The following is a 24863-nucleotide window of genomic DNA, read 5'->3' as shown; positions in this document are numbered from 1 at the left end:
GTGCGTGGGTGGGTGAGCATGGGTGAGGGTCGCTGCGCTGGCGTGTTGCCCTTTTGGGTGTGGCTTGGCTGACGTAAAATTTACGTCATCCACATTCTAGAATAGAAAGAGAGAATGCTTTTTTTTTTCTTTTTTTTATGCTTTACAGACGCCTTAATAGGGGTGAATGGATGAATGCATGGGAGGTATTTTAAACCAAATAAATTATATTATACTAAATTTATAATTATATTAAATTTGTAATTATATTATATTTATAATTATATTAAATGTATAATTATATTATATTAAATTTATAATTATATTAAATAATTATTTTCTATCTTTTTCCTTTTTTTTTAAAATAGACATATAAAAATATCAGGACACATCTACAGCTTGTAGAACTTGACATTTTGTTATTTGACATATTGTGACTGACATAAATGCCAAGTTGTCAATAATTTTTAGGGTAAATATCAAAGCAGTATTTCTTGTAAGTTTAAGTTTTGATTAATTGTGCAGCTCTAGTTTTAGCCTTCCTGGATGCACCGCCACAGGGATTCCCATATTCAGTCATTTGTACATGTTTTGTAGAGGGATCCTCTGTTTGTTTTCTTCATGGAGCGGGCCCTGCTTATGTGACCGTTGGCTCAGACAGTCTAGACAGGTGTCCGCACAGCTGCTACCAAACTGAGAAGAAACAGAAGAGGGGAGAAGAAGACCCCAAATGAGCCAGTGTGTGTGGAAGTAGGTCAACAACACAGATGTGCCTGACCAAAGAGCATTTAATAAGAAAACAAGAGTTTCTGAAGGGGACAGAAATCAGTAGATAATTTCTGCCGGTGGAAAAACAGGCCGAACCTTCTAGAAGGACGGAAAAGGGTGTAGAAGCTTGTGGAGAACAGCCCGTGTGTTTACTGTGTGTACCCATGGAAAAGCTGCTGAAGACGGCCTGACCCAACTCTGCTGTTTTCACTCCAACTGTGAGTTTTTGAACTTCTGTTAGGAACAGGACTTAGTATTCAGTTCCAGTGAATTAGTTTTAGAATAGAGTGATTTGGTCTTCTGTTAACGGACGGGTTTTCCCGTCAGTTGAACCTCCAGAAAGAAGGAAACAAACAAATGGAAACACACTGAAAAAAGGGCAAAGGGAGGGTGCTTCACTTTTCAAATATGTACTTGGCATATACAGCACAGTTTAATTCATAACATATACAACAGTTTAATTGTGTTCTTCCTCCTAACATATGTGGGTCAGGTTGACTTCTGAAACACTCCTGCTTCAGGAGGAAAAGCTCAGCTGCACTCGGACAGTTTTTCGCTGGGACTCAGAATAATGCTGCTTTGGACCACTCTGTACAAGGTAAGGATGAATTCAGTTTTATACAACGTTTTTCAAAATGACTTTATGCACTGTTTTCACAGAGCCGAGCTGTTCTATGCTATTAGCACCGAGCTACATGAATATGTCAGTGTCAATGCTAAGGTTAGCTTAAGCTACCACTTACGTTAGCTACACGACTGTTGGCGAGTAGTGTTTTATATGTGGTCATATTTATTGAAATGTACACACAGCATATGTTTTGTGTCGACTTCAGTCTAAAGTGTGTGCTTTCAAGAGGGCTGTTGACAACTGAGCTTAGTTTAGTGGGGCAGAGGCAGTTGGAAGCGGTGCAGAGCAGAGCTAACATGATGGTTGTGGGTAAACATCCTTCTGTACATTTACATTACGGCTCAAATGGCCTTAGGGGGTCAAAGGAGTGGCCATTTTTGGACAGACAGCGAGTGCATATTGAGGCACCGACACCGCCGGTGGCTCACTTCTGGTACCACGGCTCGGTGCCGCCGCTAGGTGCCATGGCACGACAGTACCACGGCTCGGTGCCAGGTGCCATGGCGCCGTGGGACCATGGCTCGGTACCACAGCTCGGCTCGGTACCAGGTGCCATGGTGTGGTGCCAAGGGTTCCTATCAATCCCATTGGACTGTGAGCTAAGGAAGCACCTTGTTCGCGGTGTTTTGAACCATGTCAGTGCTAAAATATCAAGATGAAACCTGTATTTTCATGAGAATAAAGTCGAACACAAAAAGTCATAATTTTATGAGAATAAAGTGATATATCGAGAATAAAAGTCATAATTTTGAGGGAATAAAGTCGTATCTTAAAAAAAACAACAACAAAAAAAATCTTAATTTAACGTAATTTCAGTTGAAAAAATGTCCGCGTCACTCAATCTCAAAAGTACTCGTTTCAACAAAATCTGGTCTATATTCACAAACAAACTTATGTCTGCATTATTAGCCTGACTCCTATTCCATAACCAACAAACACATTTACTTCATGCCTGGCTTGAACGTCCGTATAGTCGTATGATGCACCTGCCATTGTAAACTGCTCTTTACCAATAGAACAGTGGCAGCGGTACCACAGCCACTGGAAATAAACCACTGGCACCAGAAACAGTGAACCACAGCCACTGGAAATAAACCACTGGCACCAGAAACAGTGAACCACAGGCACCGGCACCTCTGGCAGTGGTGCCACAGGCCACAGTGAGATCTCGTCCCTACTGCATTTTTGTCAAAAGAAAGTTGTAAGAAATGCATAGAACTGTGTTGAAATAATGCTAATCCATTTGTGCACAGACTACTGATATTCTTTGACAGTGCAACCTATATTTTCATAAATATTGGATTTTCATAGCAGGTGTATGTGAAAACTTTTGCTGGTGGACAGATGTGACATTACCCATGACGCTCTGGTCACTACCAGTACTTTATTAGGAATAAACTTATAGACTTACTATTGCTAATTGTGCTCTTCTTCATAAATGTTAGTATTGTGGATCTAAAACAATACCAGCTGACACAAAAACGCTAAATGTGTCAGTGGACGGATGTGACATGGTTGTTGTGGATCCCATCATACTGATGCTCTGCAGCCATGTCACCGTTTACACTAATGATCCCTGTGCAAAAACTAGGATCAGAATTATTTATTGGATAGTTTATCATCAGACTAAAGAGGAAAGAACAATATAGAATTATTTCTTTACAAAAATGCTTATTATTAGTAAACTGTTTATTTAAAAAGTGACGTGTGACATTCTTCATGCATGCATTGGCATAACATAAGCAGGATGGATCAGCACCATACTCCATACTCTGCGGGGGGGGGGGGTGTTCAGTCATAGTACTGGGTTGATGACGTAAGCTGCTGCTGCTGTTCCTGGGCCGCCACCCCCTCTACTAGCAAACTGTTTTTTTTTTTCTTCCTCTTTTTTGCAGACATACTGTGACCTAGTGTAATCTGTCCTTGCATATGGTTAGTAGCTCTATACTGTATCTGTGGAGCATATATGATCTGTGCTCTGTAGGCTGTGGATGGTCAGCTGTGTTTGCTGTTTGAAACATGGATAATAGAAAGAACAAGGGTGGTGTGGAGAAGACAAGAATTAAAAAGAGGAAAGCTCTGGAAGCAAATGTAGCCAATTGTGACAAAATCGGCAACTTTTTCACAAAAACGACCTCCCGGTTGGAAACAACTAATGAGGATGATGAACCGGGTAAACCACCTTTCAAGTTAGTTAATTATTGAGTCAGTGAATTGTGTGGCATTGTGGCGTGGAACATAGCGTTATGCATTTTAAATAATAGTATGATGCGACGCCACAGAACTGGGAAACTTTGTCTTGTAGCTCCTCAGAGTTAGAAAGCAGATCCAGCTGCAGACACCAGCCATGAGCCCACAAGTCCAGAGTGGGCAGGTAGGACTGCTCATAGAGGGAAGATTATTAGAATAAATAGGCTCCAATGAAGAGTATGGTGTAGGCCTGTTCAATATGAAAGGTGCTCTTAGATGCTAGATGATTCAGCACTACATGAATGAAACTGACACCAAGGCTTTGCAAAATAGAAGATTTGTGCTGAGAATTATAACCATTTTTAAACTGTGCTTTAGTGTCAGAAGCAGAACCAGGAGCCAGTAGTGATGAGGGGATTGTTCCTGTCAGGATGGAAGGAAAAGGTGAGCTGTTGGAACAGACTGTGTAAACAAGCATTAGTTCCAGTAAAACCACTTTCTATACCCAAACCATAGTCCTGACCTGTTTTATTTTTTATTATTAAAAGTGAGACAGTAAATACACAAAGCCCACAACTGAAAGGCAATAGCATAAAGTAATATCAAATAAACCTGCATATTTAGCCAATGTAAATATCTTAATTGGTTAAGTAAGTCAAAATGTCTGTAGATATAATTTTTTATTGTGATACAGGTGCAGGAGAGTCTAGGGAAACTGGAGGAAATGTGAAAGGGAGAGCAGAGTCTACTGATGACAGAGGAGCAGCTCAGCAGCACAACCCTGAACCACTAGGCACAAAGGAGACAGATGAAGATGAGTCTGTTGTTAGCTTTGATTGCTTTGCTCGCCCTCAGTCACAGGATATACAGACATTTTTTTCTTATCATCCTCATCAAACCCCTAATGTAACTACACCAAAAGTTTTCAATAGCAAAGATGGAACAAACCGCAAGTAAGTTGTGATGGAAATCTTTTGTTGCAGAGGATACGAAAATGATAGTTATTAGAAAGCGCAGCAAGCTTTATTTTTTTATTTAATATTTTTATATATTCTTTTATTTCATTTCAAACATTTTAAAGGTTTGAAAAATGTTAACACTTATAAGAACAAAAATATAGATTCTGTTATTGTTGTGTTGTGAGGAATAATAATGTTGGAGATGTCGATGTGCATTCACTGTTGAAATAAATCCACATTGTGAAGCAACCCTTACTTGCGCTGAATTGGAAATATTTTAGAAAATACACTGAATTACAAGGCTTTGCAGAACAGTGTGTAGACCTAACATGTAAGGTTATAATTCCATGATTTTAATAATAATCGGTCATGATCTAAAGTGGGCTGGTCTGAGGTATGAAACTCCAGGGCTGAAAATGAGTCTTAGTCCGGCCCTGATGTGTAATGTGATAAGTAGGCAACTTAGGGTAATTTGGCCTTTTGAAACACTGACATATTTAATAACATACGATGCTGTAAACTACAGTAACATTGTGTCAAAGTGGAAAAGTGCTATAAAGATGACATATCTGTAAGGGGGGGGGGCTGTTCAAAGCTGAACTGGACTGTACTGAGGAAGGACAAGTGAAGCCACTCACTTATCACAGGAAGAGAGAAAAAATATTGCCTACAAATGTACTCACCAAAGGAGCCATGCTGTGAAAGAGGGTCATATAGCAAAAAAAAACCAAAACACATGCATCTGCAAAACTCTGTGCCAAGACAAGCCTGGTGTTTGCTGAGACAGCATTTTCAGATCATATATAAACTGTAGACCAGAACTGTTGGTCGGAGTAGTTCTGGTGTTTCTTGGTGATGCTATAAGCTGCTCCTGAGTTTTTTTTGTTGACAATAAAACTCAGTTGTCTTGAATGCTGACTTCTAGTGATTTATTCGAAGACTGATTAGAAGATTCCTTGCAAGCAGAGGAAAGCCAGAGACCGCAGTCTGTTTTTGATTTAAGACGCCTGTTCCATGTCAAACTGACTGCAGTGGGGAAATCAACATCAACACCAGGCATCATTTTACTTTTATTTTTAGCATTTCTTCTTTTTTTCCTTGATCCTCAGCAGATGGTGATTATCACAGTGGTCTCTTTACAAAAGCTTCAGTCATTGTTGCCATCTTCAAGATACTACCTGTGTTCCATTCATGTGTTTATGTATTTTCCACTAGATAAACCATCATCGTTTCCTGTTTCCAGGTCCACTTCTGCTGCAGTACAGTGTCCCTGAGTCTATAAAACACATGTAGTTTTCATACGATCGCTTTACATGTGATGGTTAAAAGCACAGGAAGTGGATAAAGTTGTTTGGTAAAGTTACACATCTTAAACAAATAACCAAGAAAAATGTTTTTGGTGCTAGCTAATGTTAGCGTGTTAGCTAACCAGACTGTATCTGCCAAATAATCCAAATAATAAATATATAACCTATATCTCTTTTTTTGTTTTCAATTGCTGTTGAGCTTTTCTCCATAAAGTTTTGTCACAATCCTGTTACAAAAGACCTTACAGTCATGAAGATTAAAATAACTCATCTAGCAGATGATATAGTATTATTCCTGAAAGATGAGAAATTTAACCAAACTGAAAATATTAAGTTGTAGCAAAGTTAAAAAAAAAAAAAAAAAAGCGGTTTGGTCAATGCAATAACTAATATTTTCACTTTAAGTGAATGTACATTTGTGCTTTAATGCAATAATTATAATATGTAATTTGATAAATTATATAATATTAAGTCAAATTGTTGAATTAAAATTTAATAAATCAAAATTTAAGGTTTCTACAAGGTCAAAACTAATTTGAGAAAAATGTATAAAATTAATAAAATAGATTAAACAAATTACATCAGTTTTTTAAAAAGATAATTCAAAGTGGGGTTGTTCTTTGTTTTTTTTTCTCAGTGATGACAAATGACAGTGGTGTTAGACAACTAATTTTACACACAGTTAATGATACAGTTTGCTGAAGTATTCACTGTTTCTTTACTCTTCCATAACAATGTTTGAATTTACTCTGAGGTTTTATGAACATCTGCATGATCAGTGAATTAAATATGGGAAAATACCTCATTATTGTAGAAAAAAAAAGGTAAAATGCTCAGGATAATATAATAATATATACTGTTCAGTCACTCAAGAAAGGTTAAATGTAGACAAAAATCAATCTTGGCATTTAGAATCAGAATCAAAATGAATGTTTTTGCCAAGTATGTTTTCAAATACCAGGAATTTGTTTTGGTCCATTGGAGGTAATAACAATAGAAAATAGAAAGAAACACATGATGAATAAAATATATATAAAACCAGCAGAATGTACAAAATGTAAAATATTGTGCAGTGTACTAATCTTCAAAAAGACAAGGAAAAAAGGTGATAAACAGAGCATTTATTCTGCCCAACTTTAAGGGTAAAGTTCAACAGTAAACAGTTGATCATTTTCATGCAATAAGGTTTCAGGGTCTGTTTGTCATACTTTTATAGAAAGTATGACACTGATGCTTGTCAGTCCCTCAACATAAAGCAGAAGATGATAAAAAATTATTGACATTGGTGTGATACAGTTTAAACTTAATTTGCAAGTGGTGATTGTTTCATTTCACTGGAGGCGTTGTTCTTTGTTGTTTCTGTTTTTCTTCATTGTTGTGCAGAGGTCGTTAATGATGTGTTTCCCAATTCTGACTTCCCACAAAAGGCTATAAATAATCTCAGCATCAATGCCTATAACAAAGACTAAAAGTGGTTCTTTTGTCACTTCTGTCCTCCCTAATCTAACATATCCTCTTGTATTTTACCAGAGCAGAAATGTACCAATTAAATTGATTGTTGCTGACTTTGATCTGTGTGGAGATTTCAAAGCACGAGACTAAAACACACACTCAAGAGAGACTCTGTTTCCTCAACAGCAGGGGTGAACACACTTCGCCCCTCTCTCTCTCTCTCTCTCTCTCTCTCTCTCTCTCTCTCTCTCTCTCTCTCTCTCTCTCTCTCTCTCTCTCTCTCTCTCTCTCTCTCTCTCTCTCTCTCTCTCTCTCTCTCTCTCTCTCTCTCTCTCTCTCTCTCTCTCTCTCTCTCTCTCTCTCCCTGTTTCCTCCTTACCTCTCTCTCCCTCCCTCCTCCCTTCCACCTTCCTTCTCTCTTTGCCGTCATTTTAATCCCCTCTGCAGCTGAGAGGCAGAAGACAAATACAGTCATTTCTTTAGCTCCTTTCAGCCTTTTGATTCTTCTGTTTTATCTTCTGCTCATCACATTTGTTTTTTTCTTTCATTAAGATCTGGACAAGTCAAATGAGACATGGGATGTGGAAATTCTTCTCCATCTTCCACTTCAAACAGCTCCAACAGCAGCAGCAAAACAGGTGAGAAACACTGTTAATGGAAGAGAAACACACTTTGTGTGGCATGTTTCATGGTCATCTACACATTTAAAGTCACTTCAAACTTATTCCAGAAGCTTTTTGTTGTGGTTTGGTGATTGTTACTGTAAGTTAAAGTTAGTTGACTTTCATTGTCAGACTTTTATGATACATTTGTGATATACCTTTCTTGTCAGACAACTTATGGAAACATTGTTTTCAATCATTTCACTTTATGAAAAAGTAGCACAGAAGAGTGAAGCAGGGTGGCAGGTGAAAAGTTTATAAGGCTATTGGTTCATTAATCAATTATTGATTGGTTGTTTTAAAAAAACAGCATTACAAATGTTTTTTAAAGTGATTTATTGTTGATAATTGATTGTTGAATCAAGTATCAAGCAAAACTTCACTTTAAATGCATCATATATAGGTGTTTAATAAACAAGTGTTAAGCACCTTCAAGATGTAGCTTTTAAAGTAGACTAGTTAGACTACCACACTGAGTACACAACTACTGTAGAGCTGAGTTCACTGGCAAAGTCACTCCTCTGTCACTCAAAACACCACTCCCTTAATTATTCATACATCCAAACTTTAATCCAAACTAGTGACTTATACATATATTTATCCCACTTAGTGCTGACACAAGCAGAGGAAATTATCTACAGATACTACATCTTTTTGTTTGGGCCGTAACCTTGATTATTTCTGGTGTACAGTTGGACATTTTAACACTGGGGTCAAAAGGGATTCCCTTGTTTTTCAAGCCAGCTTCAAGTTCAAGGAACTGCAGACCTAGTAGTTGCTGCTTGGCTTTAAAAAGCTATTGTGATGTATAATGAACTAAAAAATACTGGCACAAATTTTTTATTTTATTTTTTAACATTCACACCTGACAATTATATCTTTTGCTATCAAACAACATGGTTTTGATACCTGTCATGAGTAGCCTGTAATATTTTTAGTTGCTGTAATTTGGAAACTACAGTTTTTCTAATGCAGACACAGATCTTCAACAAGCAGGAGGTGCTTGAGGCATGATGGATGTATAAGAATACAAGTTTTGCCATGAGGGAGTATACTTGTCATCCCTGCTCTTGTAGATTTGTACATAAACACATGTCGATGAAGGTTAGAAAATGACCAGCAAAATCACATTTTTACTCTTGTTTTCTGTACTAAACAGTCCTGGTATCTTCCCCTAAATTAATCATAAATCAAATCAATAAAATACGATTGGATATTTACCAGTTAATTACCTGTTCTGCTGTGTTTATGTGTCCTTCTCTCAGGTCATGTTCAATCACTTCTATCAAAGGTGTAAGTACATGGTATAACTTCTTCCTCTTTCATGCATCACATTCTGATGTTGAAACATATCAGTGCTGTTTGACCTTTCTTTGATTTTATCTGTTATCATAGACTGAAGCCAGTGCACAGGGTGGATATAATATGTGTATGTGTGTGTTGACAGATCAGAGGACTCTACAGCAGAAGACGACAAACGAAAGTTAGTCATTCTATTGTGATCACAAAAGGTCACATGTACAATTATGTCTATACAGCTAAATGTTTAAATGTGTTGTGTATGTGATCAGGAATTATGGAGGTGTGTATGTGGGTTTACCGACTGACCTGAGCAACATTCCTCAAGTGCAGATAGGATCACTCAGAGGTAGCACGCACGCACGCACACACACACACACACACACACACACACACACACACACATACACATACATTATTACCCTAAACCAGTGTTTCTCAAACTGTGATGTGGGCTCACTACGGGAGGCGTGAATGCTTGCCAGGGGGGTCATGGGATCACTCCTGGGTGTTTTTTTTCTTCAGGTTAGAACATGTAGCAAGTGGAACTAATGTTTTAGCGTTGGAGCACCCTGGACTCATTTTAGGGACGTACAACAAACAAATCTACTGCCATGATGGTCTGTCACTAGACTAGATAAAGGGCCTGATTTACTAAGATCGCAAATAATGGGTACAAATGTGCTTGCTCCCTCTCTCTCGCGCCGCACAAGAGAGAGGGAGAGAGAAAGAGAGAGACATCTCTCAGGAGTCGGTCCTGGCCTAATGTGATGTGCCACTGGTGGAACCGGGCGTGGGGGGCAGGCCCATAAAGTGGAGGGGCATATGTCTCAAATTATTATTTTTTTTCTTCCATCATTCCAAAATGTTGATGTGATCAGAACAGACTGGTTCTCTGCGTTGTGCCTGTGCCTCCTCCTCGCCACAAATACTGCAGCCAGTTTTGCACAAAGTGAAAACCTGCCTTTTAGATGTGCTAAATATAGACGCAAAATCAGCCACCGCAATCAGTTTCAGGTTTGGTAAATCACATTGCACAAGCTAAATAAAATTTGCATTTACCCCTCCCAATAATTTTGTGCGTTCTGGCAGAAATGCCATATTGCATATTCATCAGGGCAAACACGCTAAATGGGTTGCGTGAGCTATTTTGCCCATTTGAGAGGCGAAAACCTCGGTGCGTCCTGTTAGTAGATAAGCTTCAATGTGTTTTTGCGTGCGCAGCCAAGTTTGCGCACGTTTTTACACGTGCAAACCTTTAGTAAATCAGGCCCAAAGAGTTTAGGTTTGGAGAATGGACAAGGATTTGACTGGAAAAGAAAAATGTGCAATATTTCTGTTTTTGCACAGTTTGTACAGTTTGCACTTTAATGTTCTGAGATCTGCAATGTAAATGGGCTCATTGCTGCCACTGATATAAACATGTTCATCTTTATTACCAAAATTTGTTTGTGGTTCTAAAAAAAAGTAACTTTATTGTCATAATTATAAGATAATTGTGCATTTCCTATTTTTATTTTGAAAAATACTGTCTCAGGGAGCAGTCTTGTTGAGTTTATTTGTATTATTCAAGCAAAAATCTAAACTATTTTTAATTTGCACAACAAATTATTTGAGGTAAAGCAAAAAGATTTGTTCGGATATTGATGTTTCTTTCAATAAAAGTTATAATTGCACCACTGTTACAGTGTTGTTAGGGTTGAGGGGGGCCTGGAGATTTTTCATCTTTCAAAGGAGGGCTCGAGAGAAAAACAGTGAGAACCTCTGCCCTAAACCATTGCATTAAAACAACACTTCGCACTCAAATGTAATGATGTGCACAATAAGGAATAGTATTTTGTACAAACAGAAAGAGTTTCCACAAATGACACTATTATGTCTCAAAAAATAAGTTATGTTCATACAAATATGCTTGATTTTGTATTTTGAGCTCATTGGCAGAAAAACTCTTTGCTACATGGGCCTCAAGGAGTCAAAACACAATATTATAAAACATGACACTTTGACATAACACAATGACATTTCACAGAACAGAACATTCACAAAACTGCTGTATTTTACCAAGCAAAAGACCCTAGAAATAACTAACTAAAAAACAGAATTTGTCCTAACAAGTATAGAAGCCAGCCACACATAAAGCCCATTTGCAGGCATACAAAGTGTGTTGTTTCTATGATTTAAGTGAAGAATTTGACAGCTATGTTAATTCTTAATCTGGGTGAGAAGAAAAACAAGACAGTGGAAAAATGTTAAGCTGTTACTCTGATTTAATACCATGGTTTAAGAAGTATTTAAAAGAATCTGCTTGAAGGTTGCTCAGTGTGTGCTTTGCTTTTTGTATTTGGTGTAAGGCATGGGAGGGTATGCATCTATATCCCGATATTCTCCACGCACACAAACACACACTCACACGTCCTCATTTCCTGTTGAGTCTCTGGGGTCATGAGAGCATGGGAGAGACAACACACTGATCATCACTACAAAATGTGTTTGTTGGCATTTTATCTCCAGTGTGTGTTTATGTGCACGTCTGTACTCTGGATGTATTTTACATTTCCTCAGTGTTACAAGTGTGTTTGGTTTAATATCAACTGTGTGTGTTAATTAAAGAAAATGTCTTCCACAGAGACTGAGCAAGATCCAAATTCCCTCAGGAAGCCACTGTGGGGAAACGGACTCTAATTTTAATGAAGAGCCAGGTCTGTGCTTGTCGTTCATGATCTGCGGTTTCTCTCCGCCTTGTTTATTAATGAAGCTATGACATGAAGTCAGTGGTTAAAGGACTGGACTATCATTTTTACATGGTTCAGCCTTATTCTTCATACTCCCTAATAAGACAAAAGTTTCTAGACTTTTCGGTGTGGCAGCAAACACTAGAATGTAACCCTCTGGTGATATATGGTATTTATTAAAGTAACGGGACACTTCATATGTAAAATAAACATTATCACACCAGAGTTTGCCCTTTGACCTTTATCTTTTATAGCCAGATGATTATGTTAGCGTCTTAAAATAGCTTGGAATGGCTATTCCATTTGACTGAGCATACATTGTAATTTACAAAAGGGTCAGTTAAGCTCTTGGGTTATTATTTATAATTGTGTAAAAGGCCTTTACTGTATTATAGAGAAAAGCCTTACCTAATGTTTTTTAAGTCATGCAGTCAATTTTAGTGATTATCACGCACCTACAATGGGCTGCAATTTATGCATATCCTTAAAATGACATTTAATGATATATGCACTTTATTCTCAGTACAAAGGACATGGCTTCTGTAAATAAATGCCAATATTTGTCTTTCTGCTCATCTCTGGACAGAAAGGTATTACAGATGATCTGATAAAGATGGAGCGACGGTTGTGTGAGGAGCAAAAACCTGCCAGGTGTCATCTGGAACCCTACGAGGTCTCAAATGGGAAACAGCAGCACCCAGTGGAGTTAATCTTCACTTTCAGCATCCTCAGAGAGGACCTTAATGGGATCACCTCCTCCGAGTTTAAAACCACATGTGGAGCCTGTGGTGACGTCCATCACTAACGGCTTAGGTTAACTATCGTGCTTTTTTGAGAACAGATATGGGCCTGGAATACTGTGGAAATTAAACAAAAAATACGTCACAACAAATAGAGAAACTCAAAGTGAAATGGCAATTTTCTTTTGCAGAAAGAAGAGGAGAATGCCCACTGAAAAGTTTGTGATTTCAATCACAGTTTTGGACTGGGAGAATTATTTCCTTCTACGATTCTGATACAACTTTTTTCTAGCCAAAAAAAAAGCTGAGTGGACATGTAAGAGTTTAAGATAACTTTGAGAGTGGAAAACTTTTTTAAACTTTGAACTCTTGCTTGCCTGCTTTTGTGACATTTGTATGAGAGTCTACAGCTTTGGTAATAGGTGACTGTCAAAGTGGTGAAATGTTGACATTTGATGAAAATGTGACTTGTAAAGTCACTAGAGATTATTGTGTCCAATGTGAAATAAACTGTATTTGAATTTAAGCTTCAGTGCTTGATTGTTTTTGTGGCATTATTGAGCAAAAATACTATCACCTTTCAGCATGTTGTCTTTAAAGTGGTCTCAAGAAGAAAAAGGTATTGTATTCCCATTTCTGTGAACTCAGTTTTGTAAAACACCTACCCTTTGATGCAGACTTTGGCCAAGTGTTTTCATCCAGACAGGGTTTAAATACATCAATATGATTCAGTTAAATGTCAATGACCTTTTGGTTTGACACACAGGCTGCAAAAACTGTGTTCTCTTTTGCGCAGAAGCATGAAACAGTAGCATGTTCATCTAGATTTATGTTTAGTGTTCTGATTTTAACTGACAAGAGAGAGCTGCAGAAAGATACAAGCACACACAAGCACAAATATTATATATGCAACATTTAAATCCACAAAATCTTTATGATTAAGTGCTGTGATGTAGCCAATGCTTTGTTAAATATCCAGATATCCAAGAGCAGGGCAGTAAAATCTAGGATTATTAATTTTTGAAGCATCAAATAAGTACAACCAGTTCACCAGTGGTTCACTGATATTAGTGAGTATATGTGAGACTGAAATAACAAGCTCAATATATGAAAGGTAGAATACGGAGAGACAGCAAGACTGAAAAGGTCAGTTTTGGTGATTATTTGTGCATGTTGGATAAACTGACCAGTTGTGTCCACTCCAGTTGCATGGATGTAAACTCCACCCACCTCTTAAACCAGTGCAAGTACTATGAGGTGTATTATTCCACACATTGCCTTCACCGGAGGATCCTTCTTCAGTTGTTCATTCTGGCAGCATGTTGTGGAGCAGCAGGTGTTGCACTTTGGTATTTGTCACATGATAGTGTTGATGATGTTGTAAAGTACTGGAATTTCTCCTTTTTGAAAATATTGGACAGCAACACCCACCTGTAGTTTGTTTAACATTTCCAGTCTCTTAGCCCTCCACAGTTCATTAGTGGCTCCTGCTGTGGGATGACGTGAGCAGTTATCTCCTTGGGGAAAATATGGAGCAATGAGCGTGTGTGTAGCCCACACTGGCAAAATATTCCTCTACCAACAGAAGGCTTACATTTACCACAAGTTAACTGGCTTTAGTGGGTACAAAGCACAAACCAGTGTAAACACTAATTCACCTTCATACTGTATGTTCCTCATGCATTAGCAAATGAGAAGGATATGTCATGTCAAATTCTAACATATGACTCAAAATCTGCAATGTTTAAAAAAGACAGTAGAAGGTACTTTAAAAACATGTCTCTGCTCTATTAACCCAATGTTTAAAAAACATTTGTTTGATGCAAGATAATCAACAGTAACCTTGCTCCCCAAAGGGGGGGCAAAGGGTATTGTTCTTGGTTTGTTTGTTTGAATTCATACCAAATTTGGTTTATAGATTGCCATTTACCAAGAATAGGTGTCATTCCATTTTGGGAAAAGTAGGTCAAAGTTTCAATTTTTTAAGGAATTTTTAAAAAATCTTTTTTCCCCCATTTACTTATAATGGGCAAAATTTCACATCTGTAGCAGCAAAATTATTGGGTGAACATACCAAATTTGGTTTATAGGTTGCCAGTGACCCAGAATAGAGGTCATTATGTTTTGGGAAATGTAGGTCAAAGTTTAAATTTTTAAAATCTTTTTTCTTCTCCCATTTACTTATAATGGGTGAACTTTCATGTCTATGAAAACATCAATTTACTTTTAATTTACTTCAAACTCAGCACATAGAGGCCACTGATATGCTGACATCAACACGTGCATAGACACGATGGCATCAACTGGATCCATGCCAAAACAAGCTATAATAACTGCAAGGGGTGGGGTCTGGTGTGTCTGACACAGCTTGTTTAAAATGTGTATTTACAAAAGATCATCGCAGAAAAAATGAGCCAGTTCAGCATGGGTAGTACAACATGTCAACAGATTTTTATTTAAGTATGAAATTAGTGAAACTAATGACCTAAACTTGTTTTGACACAAGGATACAAAGTCAGTTCGTCTTTTTGACGTCAGTTGATCGACTGAAACAGAACAAACCACCAACTGTCAACAAAAAGGGAAAGAACGGCAGCAGCACAGGTGCTTTAATGTATGTAGGACACAGCAACTTAAAGTGCACTGGAATGAACTGTGACTACATACATACTGAGGTCTGTGTAGTTTGAGGTGAGACTGAAGCTGCAGAGGAATGGTGTCATGTCAAAGGCATATCAGGGTAAATATGAGGCTCCTGAGTATATCAAAGAAATGAACGAAGCACACAACTGAGCTAACAATGCATTCAGACTGAACATGAGGAAGGCCTGAACACATTTTACCTCTCTTTTGATGAAGTATGCAAACATAATGGGTAAATAATATTCCTGATTGACAGCAGCAGAAAACTGCATTAATATGTAGCAGAGACACTGGTCATATGAGAATACAGAATAATGCTCAGTCTGAGAGTACTATTGCTTGATGGTAGCTGGGATAGGCTCCACCACCCCAATGATCCAAGGAATAAAGTTTGGAAAATGAATGAATGAATGTATTTTCCTCTCATATTTATCTGAAGTACTTTAGGCAGGATATTTAAGACCAGTATTAACTGCTGAATATTACACAAAGTTCTGTTTAAGGACAGAGGTGAAAAATTATGCTACTATCCTTTAATAATTAATTAACTTAACTTAATTAATCATCATTTATCAGCATTTACACTGTAAACTTAACATCATCTATCCTGAACAAAAGGTGTATCTGTGACTGACGTGTCATACAGAGCCCTGACTTTCTTTTCTGATGACTGCATCCTCTCCTGAAGCCAACTTCCTGTACAGCTGTGCCAGTTCATCAGGCCGTGGCATCTGTGATTCTGGTGTGCAGGGAACGTCAAAATCTGACGATACCTGCGACTCTGACAACTCCTTCTCCATCTCTGGTTGGTCGTTCTCCTCCTTCATGTCCTCTTTTTCCTGCCCTCTCTGCTCAGGATGGAGAATCAAAGTGTCAGGTAAAGACGAGTCCTGGTTCTGTGAGGAGTGATTTGACAGGGAAGCAGACAGAGTCAAACTGAAGTTTTCATTGATGTCTGTGCTTTCCTCTTCATCGCTGAACAGTTCGGGTGTCTGAGAACCTGTCATTCTGGAAGGGGAGGTGCTTTGGGCAGAGCAGCAGGACTGTGATTGGCTGTTCTGGCTGTCACTCAGCATCTCTGTCGTAAAGAAGTCCTGCCACTTCGGAGGGTTAGAGGAAGGGCATTTATTCTCTGATTTCTCCACAGCTTCCATTATTACCTCATTTTTCACATTCATGTCCCCTTGTCCTTCTTCCTCCTCCTCCTCCTCCTCCTCTTCACCCTCCTCCTCATCATTCGACTCGGTGCAGTCCAAGTAATTGTGTGAAACAGTCTGGCTTTCGGTGACTGTTGGTTGTAAAGACTCCTCTGCAGGGTCAGGTAGTGCTGTCTTCTGAGGAGATTTCACTATGTTCCACAAAAAAAAAAAAAAAAGTATTTGTTTAGAAAACATAATCAAAAACATGAGGTTGTATTTTAAAATCAGCTTTATAAACGTATCCACCATTATTAATTTCTTGATTCAGGGGCATTTTCTTCCTCACTGGCACCAGGTCCAACCCATCAAACAAGCTATCGTCACTGTCTGAATCTGCAAAATTGCAAAACAAAGTATGATGCTTGTAGTAATGAAACAACTAAGAGCTCATTGTTCTGCTTTTGCCTCCTATTGTTTCTACCAAATACTTAACAGTACCTGCAACCACACAGTGCAATTTGGGTTTGCAGTGATAAAAGAAAACAATAAAAGAACTAATTGAACCTTGATTAAACTATCAAATGCAATGCTGTTTTTCATTTTGCAACGGTGCACACTGAATATACACCTACATTATTTTCTTGCATTTCTTTCTGTTCATTGCATTAGAACACGATAATGAGGACAAAATCCACTCACAAATGAGTTTATAGGAAAATTGACTAGAGGCTATGTGCAGAATTTCAAGTCATTTTTGTAAAACATTCCCTTTTCACACTCACAAACCCATCATGTTGCTCTTACCATATGTAGGTTGCTCCACCCTGGTGCGTTTAAGGACTCCCAGGGGCTTGTATATGAATGCAGCCTGGTCACTTTGGTTCCGACACATCAGCTTCAACCTGCATGAAATACAAACGACACCACTGACATGACTTATCTTTGTCCATTTTATTTCCATCAATTCTTTATTCTTTATTGATTAATTGATCACTTTTGTTTATTTTTTTGGGGGGCAGGGGGTTAAGTGACTTTACAGACAATCCTAATGTTCTGTTGAGTAAAAACTTATAAGATAAATTAATTTGTACTCACATCTGCGTAACCTCAGTCAATGTCTGCCCGATTGGAATAACACTGGGGTAGACGTTAGCAGGTTTGAGGTATGACAAGAAGTCTTTAATCTGAAAATAAGGAGTGAGGATTAGCACCAATGAAACATGAGTATATGAATGTAAGTTTCTAACATAGTTTTTTTTTGTTTTTGTTTTTTGTTTAAAACCAGATTACGAGGAGCCATTTTTCACTGTTCAAAAAACAATGACAGATCTGGTTGTAGTAAAACCTTGAGAAACTGTAGGTTAATAAAGCAAAATTACAATATCAGATTACCTCAGAGTAGGACGAGTGGAAGCTGAAGCAAGCTCTGAAGGAACTGGCTCCTGTTCTGCAAAAACAAGTCATATTTAGTACAAGAGAGCAAAAATCTGTGCAGTTTTAAATTAATTTATTCTATCTAACACACAGTAATATTTGCATTTACTTTATTATAACGTTGGTTTTCTTGGACCTCTCTCCAAACCACATGGTGGATGGTTTGATGCTGATGATGCGAAGAGGAGTTCCATCAGGCGCTGTGCACCCACAGGGCAGCCTGTTGCCCTGGAAAAACTCCTCATCCTACAAAAAAACAAACAAAAAAAAAACAAAAAAAAAAAACACACGAATGAATACACAGTTGAACACTATAACACACTGTGAAGTTTATAGCAAAGGGAGTGCAGTTTTTAAGGACAGACACAATTTAGACATGTATACAAAAGTGTTATCGCATGGAACAGGATTAACAAAACTCAGAGCCTGCAACTTTGTACTCATGTTAAATTTATTTCATGGTAAATTTATTTTTGTCAGTAAAAGCCAATTTTGACACTTTGGTGAGTTTTTTTTTCTTAAAATTTATTAGTGTAAAGTGTAAATGTTTTATGTAAAGCACTTTGAACTGTCTTGTACATGTGCTGTATAAATAAACTTGCCTTGCCTTAAAGTGGGCAGCACTATTTTGGGAAACTTCCAAACAAATAAATCCTAAACATTAAACATAAACAATGTCAGTAAAATCCAGAATATGTGTTTATAAGTGGCGTAAATAGTGACAAAACTTTGATACTGGTTCCTGATATTATACTTACTGATCCCATTTTAACAAATACAAAATTGCACATCAGGCAACATTTAAGAAACAAATTTTACAACATAACCTATTTCACAAAACATTAATATCATAAATTAAAATGAATCTAAAGCTGTCTATGTGTGCTCCATGCTCAGATGCTGAAGAGAATATAAATTAGGTTTTGAAATGATACCAAATACTTTTTGATACCCAGTGTTTAGGGAATTTGGCTATTGTCATAAAAGTCCTGAAGTTCAGCCAGTCCTACCTTAGGATGTCGACAGGCATGGATCTGGGTCTTGCGGTCAGTCGTCACATAGCTCAGGATCTCAGGCATCTTCTTGAACATCGCCAGACTCTTGACGTGGATCTGAGTGAAACGCAAAATATAAGAATTCAGCAGCTCTTCACAGACGAGTCCTTCACACACGCAGTGAAGAGCTGAACACATGTATACATGCATGCTTTACCTGTGTGTTAAACTGTTCTCCCAGGTTTGTAAACAGGTATTCATATCCATAAGCAGCTTTACAGTTGAGCCACACAACATGATATGAACTCTGACTGATCCAGTTTCCAACCAGCTCTGAAATGCCGTTCAGACAGACCTCCTACAGACACAGAAATATGACTTCTGTTATCACCACTGTGAATTACAAACAAGCTTAAAGACACATCTAATTATAATACATTTTTGTTTTAAAACACAAATACATATTTTTGTTGAATTTTCCATAAAATGCTAATATTAGAAACTAAACATTTCAACTTTAAAAAGAACTAAGTGATCAAACTGCAGAAAAGTTGACACTGTTATGACATACTTCTGTCCTTCATTTTTGTCGTTTATAAACATACAGAATATATGTAATATTAGGCAACATATTGAATTAATTCAATTACTCCAATTTTAGCTTTTTAACAAAGTGAAAAATGGCCAACTCTGTGAATGTGTTCCATCTTGTTTTTTTATACCTAAAATATAGTTTTTGTTATTGTTTAGTTAGTTAATATTAAATACACAAGTTTACAAGTAGTAGTACAAGTACTGTATTTTTGAATCATGTTTATTCTTCATTTACTGTAAACAAAAAATACAATAAACCATGAATCATCCACAATAATGAAAAGAAAAGAAAAAAAATAACATGAGTATGGTTTATGCAAACAAAATATATGTATAACTTCTGTACATCTAAATTGACTGAATTGAAAATCAGAATAGTAATAGTTGGCCTGTACTGTACTGTACTGGCTGATTTATCTGATAAAGTGCCAACCGGTCATCGTGACTTGTTTCAGTAAAGTCCTTTCTTCTACTAAATAGTTACTAAAATATCAAACCATTAGAAACTCTTCATATTTCTGTAATTCCTTTGAAAACCTACCCGTGTGGGTATTTTATAGAAGCGTGGGTCATAGAAGGTGGAATCCAGATACACACTCTGAATATCTTTCACCCTGTGAAACATTAGATGATCAAATGGACAGAGCTGTCAGAGGAATTCACCCAAACAACAATAACTGTCAAGATGATTAAATAGTGCCCCCCCCCCCCCCCACTCTCTGCATATACACCTTAAAGTGTACCTGTACTGGTCATGCTTACAACATTAATTGTGCTTTGTGTATTACTTAGAGAGAGGCATAAATTCAAACAAGATAGAATTTACATTTTTAAAATAAATTTACAAACTGTCTGTCTCAGCAACATCCTCATGCAAGACTTGACACCACAAATCTCATCTAAAGGTGGTAAAAATGAGTAATGAAATAAAGCAAATGAAAATTAAGATAAAGTAATTTTGCTCTGCAACAGTGTGTTCACATTTGATTTCTTATTTTAGCTCTTATTAATCCACACAAAGTCCTCCACTGCCCTACTGCACCAGCATAGAAGACAGGAAATGTACGGTTTCATCCCACAGGTAAAGCATAAGCAGCATCGTTCATACAGAGGATCTTTGTATAAACTGTCTATTGATTAATCTTTTTTCTCAAATAATAAAAATAACACATTGGTATTTGGGATGTTGTAAAAATACACATATGACTCCCATAACATTTGATTTTTTTTTTCTATAGATAAAATGTGAGTTGACATCAGCCAAACTAATTGCTGGAATTAGTGTCAGTCATGATCTAATAAAGACAAGCTAACGTCTGAGGATGTGTTTTTTGTACCTCATGATACCTTTTCTCTGAACTTGAGTTGGATCATTCTCTTTTGGTTTCATAAGAATTGAAACTTGGATCCAGTCATTAGAGAGTGATGGATAAATTCTGTGACACAAAAAAGTGAAAATAATGATCAGTGTCCAACCTGCTGCCAGAATGTAGATGTTCAATTCTTGAGGCATCTCCAATAGCCAATCTGAAGTCTCCTGTGTACAATACATTTCCCTGAGAACCCTCAAATAGGAACCTGCACACAAACATCAGTATGTGTGTTTAAAACTCTGATTATCCCATTATCGTAAATTATCTGTCACAGCAAGGAAATCACAGATATACTGTAAATTAAAATACATTGCAATATTTTATGTTTCATTGTTGCGTGCTTCCATTTTGCAAAATATAAAAAAATTATGCAGAAAATGAGTTGAATTTTAAAAATGCTTGAACTCACATAACTGAGCCTGGACAATGACCTGCAGGAAGCAATGTCACCACAACGTCTTCTTTCTGCCACACAAATACAAAAAGATGTATATGAAAATCTGTTACACAGGATTGTTTAAGGGTGACTGAGCTTTATGATTATTACCACATTATAACTAAAGCTTTGACAGACTCCATTAAACTTCACAGACAATAAGAACAACAAAACCTTAGCTTTTACCTCTCCTGATGCTTCATCCACCAGTGAAATCTGAGTTGGGCTTTCAAGCTCCAAAGGGACCTACAACAGATCATTAATTTAGGCTACATCATCATCCATGTTGGTTTCACAACAAATGGCCTCAGTCTGATAACAATACCGGAGTTAGCATGTGTCAGAGTACATTTCTGTTCAGTATGAAGGCAAGGAATTACTGTCAGGAATGAAACAGGATATGATCCACTATGTAAAAGTGTCCAAGAAGAAATCAGAATGACTATATATTACAACTTTAAAAAAAAATAATTACTTTTACAAGTTTAGAGTCAGTTCACAAATGCAACATGAGTAAACGCTGGTTTAATGACATTTAAGTTTAAAGGTGGATTTGTTGATATTTGTTTATGACAGTGATTCTCAATTTTTTCTGTTGCGCCTTCCTTTGGAGGACCAAAAATCTCCAGGTTCCCCTCAACCCTACCAAAACATTGTAACAGTGGTGCAATAATAACTTTTACTGAAAGGAACATCAACATTGTAACAATACGTTTTGCTTTTCCTTGAATATTTTGTTGCGCAAATTACAAATAACTTAGATTTTTGCTTGAACAGCACAAATAAACTAAACAAGACTCCTCCCTGAGACTATAGTTTTCCAAATAAAAATAGGAAATGCACAATAATCTACAACTATGACAATAAAGTTACTTTTTTTTTTTTTAGAACAAACAAATGTTGGCAACAAAGATGAACATTTTAACAGTATCAGTGGCTGCAATGAGCCCATTTACATTGCATATTTGAGAACATTAAAGTGCAAACTGTACAAAAATGTGCAAAAACAGAAAAATTACACATTTTTCTTTTCCAGTAAAATCCTTGTCCATTCTCCAAACCTGAAGTCTTTATCTAGTCTAGTGACAGATCACCATGGCAGTAGATTTGTTTGATGCATGTCCCTAAAATGAGTTCAGGGTGCTCCAACGCATTAGTTCCACCTGCTACATGCTCTAACCTGAAGAAAAAAAAAGCCACCCAGGAATGATCCCATACCCCCCTGGCAAGCCTTAACGCTCCCCCTGGGGGGCCAACCCCACAGTTTGAGAAACACTAGTTTATGATGACTTGATATGTTCTGTGTAGTCATTTTACACTGTGCAAATACTGTACAGTTGGGGCAACACATCATATACTTGGCATGTTCACTTTAAAAAGTCAACATTATTTATTAGGTGCTGTTTAATGACATTTACCACCATGAACAAAGCAAAATTGTTAAAACACATATATGACAGTAATGAAGGGGACTTACAATGTAATCCTCCCAGAAAGCATATTTGGGATTACTCAGTAGCAGCTCTTTGGTCACAAAGGAGCAGTACAGCCTGACTGTACGACTGCAACAAAAACAAGTACAAGTAAGTCAGACACACAAAAAAAAGCAGTATTTGAGCATTAAAGCTGTCATAGCTCCCCTAAGACACAAATGGGATAAAAGAGTGCAGCCTGTAGCCACTACACATCCAAACAAACATATTTATTTTATTTGGCTTTACTTGTCTACAGTAAAGAGAGTGATGAAAGGCAGGGGTGAAAGAAGAGATGACAGGCAGCAAAGGGCCTAGACACCGAGTGGAACCCAGGCAAGCCATGGGGAAACATCCTTTTCAATCAGGTTTTTTAAGGATAGTGCCAAAAAATACTAAAAAAAAAAAAAAAAAAGAAAAAGTCTGGAGGCTCAGCCCCATCTCGTGATGACATTTGTCACAGTCACAGTTAAAGGAAGTAGAAAGTGTTATCTAATCTGTGCATGCTGAAACAAGACAAACATAAACATCAAAGTATTTGACCTTACATATATCACATTGGACATTTACAGAATAGTGTTTGCACGAACAGTTTATTTAATTAAATTATTACTATTGGTATAGCTTAGGTGTCCCTTTTAGTACAATTTACGTAGTTATCTGTATGCTATAATGTGCTGGCTACTGAAGAGATACAGCTGTTGTTTAAGCAATTCTAGGTATGGCAGTATATGAAAAAATTCTATCATCATTCCTCTCATCAGCTATTATTACACTTAAGTCACAATGCAATATCTAATAATAGTGATTTAATTGGTTTTCCCCTGTAAGTCGCTTTGGAAAAAAGCGTCTGCCAAATGCATAAACATAAACATAAACATAATAACTAACAACAAAGACTAGCAATCATTTTTTAAAAGAATGTCTTAATAATCAGTAATTTGTTGGTATAGTTGATGTTTACACTGTATCCTATTTTTAAGTGAACTGACATACTTGCACATTCTTTTTAGATAAGTTAAGATAAGATAATGTTTTATTAGGTTTCATTTGGCACATGCAGAGTTACACATAATACTATCAACAGTGAAACGTATTTTTGTACCTGCAGCCAATCGTAGAATACCCCCCCCCCCCCCAAAAAAAAAACAAAAAACAAAAACAAAACAAAACAAAAAACATGCAGCACACAGATGCAGTTATTGTTTACTGTTCACACACTATAGCTATTAAACTCAAGGTTTAGACGCAGTGTCGTTCACAACAGTTCACTTCCAGGTCTTTAGTCACTTGTCAAAGGCTGGAGCTAAGGTACTGTTTTTCTCACCTAAAGTGCAGCTTCCTCTTTAACAAAGGTCCTTTTAGTCCCTTCATGTGATCTGTTGAGTAACGACACGGACATTAGATTGATACAAAGCCAGAACATTACGTTAAAATGCTTTTTTGTGTGGTATATGTCGTTTAAGTTTGTTGTTGATTGATGATGATGCTAGCCGATGGCAGGGCTCACCTTTGTGGCAGTGTGACAGGAAATACGCCCGGGCATGTACATTCTCTCTGTCGAACCGGTCCAGAGACACGGTCGGATACTCCTTCATTCGTCCCGCAAATGAACTCATCTTTATTCTAAGTATTCAACTGGTCCCCTCATCGGTGGTCCCCCTGTAAAAGGAATTTGAAGATGCCGGCTATGCACAGTACATATTTTGATGTTCATTTGTCCCGCCCACCAATTACGTCACGCTTCTTCTTCGTCTCCGTCAAAAAGGGTTGACTTTACCGCCATCTAAAGTTAAAATAGACATCCTGCTCTTACATACACAAACTTCCAAACCTGTTCGCATTTAGCATCGACAACAAATAGTTCAGTTTACTAATACACTCTGAATATCATCTTATAAACATCAAAATTACTCCCGCGTTTGCTCTAAACTTATAGAGATGTCGCGCCATCTACTGGAATTCTCCAACGCAGAAGAAGAAAGTTTACGAGCAGCCAATACAACTGTGTCACTAACTGCTGAACATAAGTTACTGTGTAAAAGTGGAATTTGCCTTTAG

The 24863-nt window shown here is 37.3% G+C and overlaps 2 protein-coding genes across 3 annotated transcripts; one reads left to right on the top strand and one right to left on the bottom strand.

The window, feature by feature from the left end:
* The first annotated feature begins 7748 nt into the window (after window positions 1–7748).
* On the top strand, window positions 7749–13149 carry LOC115430311 (overexpressed in colon carcinoma 1 protein homolog). Of its 2 annotated transcripts, none has more exons than XM_030150259.1 (6): window positions 7749–7921; window positions 9211–9238; window positions 9393–9428; window positions 9517–9593; window positions 11871–11943; window positions 12567–13149. In XM_030150259.1, exons 1-5 carry the CDS (start codon window positions 7858–7860, stop codon window positions 11924–11926), a joined length of 261 nt encoding a protein of 86 aa, XP_030006119.1. In that variant the 5' UTR covers window positions 7749–7857; the 3' UTR covers window positions 11927–11943; window positions 12567–13149. The 2 variants fall into 2 exon arrangements, with proteins under 2 accessions (XP_030006119.1, XP_030006121.1); XM_030150261.1 differs by having other exon boundaries at window positions 12563–13149.
* A 1994-nt stretch (window positions 13150–15143) lies between these two features.
* On the bottom strand, window positions 15144–24520 carry dclre1c (DNA cross-link repair 1C, PSO2 homolog (S. cerevisiae)). Its single transcript, XM_030150903.1, has 15 exons — window positions 24313–24520; window positions 24130–24181; window positions 22808–22892; window positions 21517–21576; window positions 21304–21359; window positions 20998–21099; window positions 20063–20135; window positions 19145–19285; window positions 18943–19044; window positions 18042–18178; window positions 17891–17945; window positions 17594–17682; window positions 17303–17400; window positions 16805–16891; window positions 15144–16707 (listed from the first exon to the last, which is right to left on the bottom strand). Exons 1-15 carry the CDS (start codon window positions 24419–24421, stop codon window positions 15998–16000), a joined length of 1956 nt encoding a protein of 651 aa, XP_030006763.1. The 5' UTR covers window positions 24422–24520; the 3' UTR covers window positions 15144–15997.
* Between the last annotated feature and the right edge of the window lie 343 nt (window positions 24521–24863).

The sequence above is a fragment of the Sphaeramia orbicularis genome, chromosome 12 (assembly GCF_902148855.1).
Source record: "Sphaeramia orbicularis chromosome 12, fSphaOr1.1, whole genome shotgun sequence".
Taxonomy (NCBI): Eukaryota; Metazoa; Chordata; class Actinopteri; order Kurtiformes; family Apogonidae; genus Sphaeramia; species Sphaeramia orbicularis.
This window is presented reverse-complemented; position numbering and strand designations above follow the sequence as displayed.